At 41.8% G+C, this 7,351-nt stretch overlaps 1 protein-coding gene across 1 annotated transcript; it reads right to left on the bottom strand.

Moving 5' to 3' along the window:
* Positions 1-527: 527 nt before the first annotated feature.
* On the bottom strand, positions 528-3,816 carry LOC118340091 (T-box transcription factor TBX19-like; the record flags this gene model as incomplete). Its single annotated transcript, XM_035677950.1, is given in 2 exon segments — positions 528-666; positions 3,073-3,816. Coding segments are annotated over 2 exon segments (447 nt in total), but the record flags the coding sequence as incomplete, so codon positions are not given.
* Positions 3,817-7,351: the final 3,535 nt, after the last annotated feature.

The raw sequence follows: 7,351 nt of genomic DNA, 5'->3' as shown, positions 1-7,351 counted from the left end.
TACCAAGTTTTATGCCGATTGGGACAAAATGGTTAATGAGTTACGGCGAGTTAACGGCGAGTTAACGGCTCAAGCCCGCCCTTCGCGAACCCATATTTTTGATTGACGTTGTTGTTTTTGGACCGATCTCGCTCATTTAAGATAGAAAAAACTCAGTCCGATGACGTGTCAACCATTTGGTTAATTCAGATTTTCACTTTAGGAGGAACGGTCACTTCAAGACGCACGGGCGAGGGGCGTGCCTTTCCACAAGTGTATTTAATTACAGCGCCACCATGCGGCCGACTGGCTCATTCCAGGGGTCGACAAACTGAGCTATCTCAGCACGAGATAAAATAATAAACAGACACAAACAAACAAATAACAACAGAAATGAAGTCACCTGTCCTCCTCGTTTGACCTTTGTTGGTGAGTGGACCGTTTGAAGGTTCACCGCCGCTTTCATCCAGTGCGCTCCCGAAGTTGGGCGAGTCGGGGTGGATTAGATGCCGCCGTGGCCCCGCCCTTCGCGCGGCCCTCCCGGCCCGCGCCCGGCCCGCCGCCACCCACTCCCCGTTCACGAACTTCCAGCGGCAGCCGTCGGCCGGCACGAAGTCCAGCAGGAAGGAGTACATGGAGCTGGGGTCCAGACCGGACACGCTGACCTTCAGGACCGGGAACATCCGGCTGCACACACACAATTAATACTATTAGATTTATATGTCAATGTAACAGCAAAGTTAATGTTGGAGTTTGATCTGTGAGCTAAAATGTCTGCTTATGTCAATAGAGTCTGGTGCAGTAATAATCAATATAATAATCAATAATCAGGTATAATCTCTGGTCATATTTACACCTGCAGGTTGTTCTTATCTGGTTATTTGATCCACTAAACGTCAAATCAATCAAAGGACGCTCCCTCCAAAGACATCGGACTCCATTAACCATTTCACCTCACAGACAACAGGACTTTCTGGTCCACTGCCGCCTCGAGGAGTTGTAACAGGGGCTGCTTGAAACGGTCGAGGGTCTGGGATCCGGAATGGGTAACGGTGGTGTCACAATACCACAAGTGTCACCACAATCACACAGAAGCAGACAGAGCAGAGCAGGAGCAGGCAGGCAGGCAAGGCAGGACAGACAGGGCAGGACAGGCAGACAGGCAGACAGATGGAGGCAGATGGAGGCAGCAGCAGAGCAGGAAGACACCGGTGCTCTGTGAGGAAGGAGTAAAGAGAGACATATAACCGCTCACGTCTGTCCTCTTCATAAAGTCCTCTCTCTGAGGACTCACACACAGCAGCTCATTTGTGTGAAAACTAAAAGAAAGTGTTGTTTTTAAAGTGGATATTATTATTGAAGACTGAACCTGAACACAGTGGACACTGACGGAGCTTCAGTCTCTGATCAACAACCTCGTCCTGAATCAGGAACCAATGAGCTGATCAATGAGCAGAAAACAGAGAATCCGTCTGATTGTTAAAATGATAATGAGAATCAAAATATCAGGAAAAGTCATCTCTGATCAATATTCACAGGAAATAATCAAACTTCCTGCAGTGATTGAGTTCACTGTTTGGGTTCATTGATCAGTTGATCAGCTGTTATTGATATCGATCAATACAATATGAAATATACAGAAATTACATGAATGTCCTCAGGTTGAGCTACAGCATGATGAGAATGAGACAATATCACTGCGTCTGTGCTCATTTCATTTCTTATAAATCCAAAATGATTATATTTGATTGATCTTGAAGAGTCTGGAAACATTTTATCTTCACGAGTTCGCTCGTTGTCGATCAATATAATCCTGCTCAATGTTTCCAACCATTAGACTGATCTCAAATGAGGAGGAGACAACAAAAGTAAAGTTGTATCCAGTTATTTTTAATATTATTACTAAGTTCATTAGTAATTATTAGTTACTTTATTCTGTCCACCTGTGTCTCTTCATCCTCCCCCTCTGTGTGTTCAGAGGATCTTTGTGGTGTTTGTTTATTAAAGACAGCGCAGACCGACTGCCACCATCAGAGTATTTCCCTCTCTGAGTAGTGAGAGTAAAAGTAAAGGCCTCGTGTGTCTGTCAGCTTGTGTTGTGCGTCTAAAGCCTCAGTGAGACAGACAGACGGCTCTCCATCAGTAACAGCAGTTGAAGTGGCGTTCAGCAGGTGTAAATGGAGTGTTTTCCCACCGCGGGGCGCGACTGGGCGACCCGCCTCGCCTCGGCAAAAAGCACACAGACACACACAGGCGACGTTAACGGCTGCTATCCACGCTAATGAATAACCCCGGTCAACAGGATCGCTGATCTGGAGTCGCAGCAAAGTCGCTTTCCTGAGAGAAAATATTCCCAAAAGCAACAGATAACGATTAATGTGAAACACTGTGCAGGGAGCGTTCACAGCACGACGACAACCACAGCACGACTCACGGCTTCTTAAGGGCTTTATGATTTACTTTAAGACCTGTTTCATTTTCTCACTGGAGGAAAAAGTGCAGAGCATATGAAGGAAAACCAGCACTGGTTCCACATATAAAAGCAACTTCATTAATCCAACCAATCAACCTTTCAGATCATATTCTACTAAACTCTGTAAATAGTTATTTATATTTTCTGTGTAAATCTTCATGATGGTCTCAGTGTTGTTAGAAAGCTTTGTCAGGTGAATCATTCTTCTTATTTTAGACTAATAAATGATTTTACTTTAGAGACATTTTGTTTGACATCTTCTCCTTCCTGTTGTGTGTGAGCTCCTTTACCGACACTGAAACGCTCACTGGATGACGATGTTTTAAGGTTTCAGAAAGGAAACATGTCGTGTTAGTCTGGATGGACGGCTGAGACGGATCAATAACTGGTGGAAGAGGCTGTGAACCGGAGGGGAGGCAGTCAGGGATTCAACCTGTGCAGGGTCACACCTGGAAGCAGCTGCTCGCCCACGCTCCTCCCACACTGAGCTCAGTGGAAACACCTGTGTGGATGTGCAGCGTGGTTGAGGTTGTGATGGAGGAACCTCCGATCACAGAGCCCTGAATCAAATCAAACTAATGGATGTAATCTGGTTTCAGGAACAAAGAGACTCAGATTACCGTCCGTTCTTGGTGACGATCATCTCGTTGGTGATGTGCTGAAACTTCCTCCACAGCTCGGCGTCCTCCAGCGTCACCCTCAGCTCCCTCTCCGTCGGGTCGCCCTTCTCCCGGCCGGCCTGAAGCTCGCTCTCCACCGCGCTCAGCAGCCGGGACATGCAGCGCTCGGCCGAGCCGGGGCTGCACCCAGCCGTCCCGCCGGCACGAGCGGCGGCGGTGGCGGCCCGGTCTGCTGAGGACACAGAACCAGACTCCCCGTCCTCCTGTAGCCCCTCCACCTTCATCTGGACACACAGAGAAAGACACATTTACTACAGTCAGACAGAAGCACCTTGTTCTGAACCTTCCGGAGTATTTCCACCTAAAATCAACTTTAGGTTGATTAACTAGTTTTTAATTTAATCCCTGACTCACTGACTGTGTCTCCTGTGAGGTCAGTAAACCTGTACGCTCTGTGGACTGCGTCTCCTCATTCTTAATAAATCCCCCCCAAAAAGAAATCAGTCGACATTTTCTTTGCAACAGAATTTCAATTTCTTGTTCTTCTTGCTCAGCACTCAGATCTCTGTGAGCTTCTGCTGACATAGTTTCAGTCATTGTAGACGCCGTAAACCGAAGCTTTCACTCTGCTGTGGACGTCATCAGGATAAACTGAATCAGACAAACTTTATTTAAAATACCTTCAATGAACCTTTAAACAAACTGTTTCCTTCTCATTTGAAACATTTGCTTCCTTTCCTAACTCCTCTGTGTATATTTACACTTCTCTACAGTTTCCTATTAAAACACATTTCATTATGAATCTTTATTAATCTTGTGGAGCTGTTTCCTTTATTATATTATTTATTGTAGTTTCCCTTTAATATTATTATTTTAAGCTATTATATAAGCAGTTATTATAAGCAGTTATTAATTTACTGGGACAAATGTTACTTTATTTTTACAACATTCAAAAACACCTTTTTAATTCATTTGGAAATTTTTGTTTATTAACAATTTATGAGGCAAAATTTCCAATGTTATTATAAAAGCTACGGACAATAATGATTGGTAGGAACAATAAGGGCTCGGGTACATTTCAGCAGTTTATCTTTAATGTAATTAATTAAATGATCTTTAAATTAATCTTCTTTAAGGCTTAAATTGTTTTTCATTTTTGTATTTCTGACTAAACTTCTTTTAGTAGAAATCAGAAACACATTTCTGTTACTTCTACTTATTATATTATTAAATCAATGTGTGTGTGAGGGGACGCGTTAATAAATATCATGCCGTTAATTTCTGTTTATTCTAATTAAATAATGACTTAATTATGGTGTCCTGGAGGTGGAGGGAGGATTTCACTTCTGTGGATGAACTGATGGTTAACCACATGAAAGAGAGGCGATCAACTTATTATTAATTAAAATGCAAAAAGAAATACATTCAAAATTAAAACGTGTATTTAATTAAAACATAAAACACTGAGCAACACAGAAATATGAACGAATGAAAAACAATCTATCCTGTTTTAATCCTCACGTTAATGAACTTTAAAGTATTTCCACAGGTTCTTTAGTGAACAATGAATGAATGAAAGAGATAAACTCACCTGAGACAGCCGACACTGCGCTGACAAATAATCCAAAAACTAAAATGTGACAGAGTGAGATTGTTAATTAAAGTAAGAGTGAATTATAATAATCAACTAATGAAAGAGGTTTGCTTTGTGAAGCTGCTCAGCCTGCAACTGAACACATCACACACAGTCAGAGGACATCAGTCCGACTATACCTCGCTCTCCCTCTCTCTCTCTCTCCCTCACACACACACACCTTTCTCTCTCTCTCCCTCTCTCTCTCTCTCTCCCTCACACACACACACCTTTCTCTCTCTCTCCCTTACACACACACACCTTTCTCTCTCTCTCCCTCACACACACACTACCTCGCTCTACCACTCAGATGTAATTCGACTGAAGCTTTATTGGCCGTAATTATGATAAAAAACAACGTTGGAGCCAAAGCAAACATCAGGGAATCAACACAAAGAGAGAGTTTCACAATAAGAGCTCAGAAATCAGTTCTGTAATTAAATGTTGTTCTTCCACCAGTGTTCAAACTCTGTCGCTGTATTCAGGCACCGCTCGCCCGTAACACCGTCACATCCCCTCATTGCTTGGACTCTGGCGGAGGACGATGGATCTGAAACGTCTTCAGTGTGGACAGGCTGCTTTTAAAGTGAAGTTTTTTTAAACAACTTTGACGCTGAAAATGTGTGCCTCAGATTTTAATGTGGAACAGAGCTTCATTTTACCACCGTCACAGCTCCCTGTACGCACACTTTAATCCAAATGTGTGTCTACATTTACAGGCTTTTACACTTCGATTACACAAACAAGTAAACATTGTTTAACAGTTAACAGTTCATTTGTTTTAAGGGCGGCACTCGCTCACCATCGGACACTGCTTTAACATTCATCTGGCTGTAACACAATTAGGGTTTTCTAGGATAACTCACATTCTTATCAGGATATTTTGCTCATTTGAATCAATTTCTAGGTCTAACTGTGACTGGAGAACTAGTCTCTAAATGTCCAGCTTTTCCAGGTTTTCCAGGATGCATGGGTTTCATTGTGTGTGTGTGCAATGTGTGTTTCATTTTTGTAATGAATTATTCTATAAAGCTTTTCTATAAAGCATTCACTGTTTTTACTCTTTATTTTGCAATGAAACTACAAAAACATCTTTTTGTAAAAAGGTATTAAAAATTGAAGGTGACAAATGTTTTTTAGATTTTTGGGGGTATAATTGATTCTTTTATAATGAATACAGTTGAAGCAAACAGCCCACAGCCATGGGAGCTGAAATGAAAGAAGAAGCATTATTATTTGCGTCTGTTAATCCTGAAACACGAGTCTCTACATTTCCCACATTTTCCAGATGTGTGGGAACTCTGCTATAATTCTGTGATGTTTTCAGGTTTTAGTTTGACAGGAGGAATAGTGTTTGTATAATTCATTATAAATGAGCTGAGAATAAAACCTCCAGCAGTTTGGTGACGATCGGGGAAACTGCTGATTGGACAAACTTTCAGAGGAGCTGCTGCGATTGGACGAACCCACGGGGACCGGTGAGTTTCTGTTGAGGTGGCTGCAGTCTTTGTCAGATAATCACTAATCAATTAATGGATGGGGGGGGGTGCGTCCCTCCTGCAGGGTTAAATGTCACACCACCGCATTGAACACAAACACCATAAGCTGCTCAGATCAGCATGTAATGGAGAATAGGTCAAATCCAAACGGAGAACATCTGGAAGCACACAGACCGTCCGTCGGTCTGCGCAGACACCCGATATCCGGACCGCCTTAAAGAGGGGGCACGCGTGTGTGTTTGATTGTGTGTGTGTGTACGGGCAGCGGGGTGGAGATTACAGGGCTTTACTGACTTAACGGCATAAAGAAGGCGCAGGTAAAACCACACACACACACACACACACACACAAACACCAACACACACACACACACACACCACTTTTACTGCTTGTGCTCCACATGAATCTGATCACAAGTCTAAATTTTATTTTTGTTGACATCGTCAGAAATTCATTTCATTACAAACGCTGAGATACAGACAGAAATATTGAGATCCACGGTGAGTGACAGTCGGTTTTACAGACAGAAACACACACCTGAAATGTTTCGTGGTGGAAATCATTTGGACCGTAAAAAGCTCACTTCCCACCGAGTGTTGACACACCTGACAGTCATTATAAAGAAAATCACATTTTTAAGATTAAAGAATCTGTTTGTTCGGCACATACAGTGGAACATGGAGGAAGGTGAGCTGCAGATAATAGAGGAAGTGGTGACTGCTCCCCTGTATCAGTAACACTCTTAATAGCTATAACGCTGTTAACATTTCCCCATCATAATCTATAATCCAGTGTATAAAATTAAAGCTATGTTCTATATGGAAGCCTGATTCAAATCAATAAATCTATAAATCTTAATCAGTGTATAAAACTCTGGTGCTTCTATGATTAAATCAATAATATATAATCATTAATCAGTGTATAAACTCTGTGTCTAAATATAAAATCATAATCTATAATCTTATCAGTGTATAAACTTGTGTTCTATATTAAATCAATAAATCTATAAAGTAAACAGTGTAGTAAATCTGTGGTTCTATATAATCAATAATCTATAATCATTAAACAGTATTATGAACTCTGTGGTTCTATATTAAATCAATTAATCTAAGTAATCATTAAACTATGTATAAATCTGTGTTCTATA

The sequence above is a fragment of the Morone saxatilis genome, unplaced genomic scaffold (genome assembly GCF_004916995.1).
Source record: "Morone saxatilis isolate NCDOM2014 unplaced genomic scaffold, NCSU_SB_2.0 Contig6, whole genome shotgun sequence".
Lineage (NCBI taxonomy): Eukaryota > Metazoa > Chordata > Actinopteri > Moronidae > Morone > Morone saxatilis.
The sequence above is the reverse complement of the archived record's forward strand: the minus strand, read 5'-3'. Positions and strand labels throughout refer to the sequence as shown.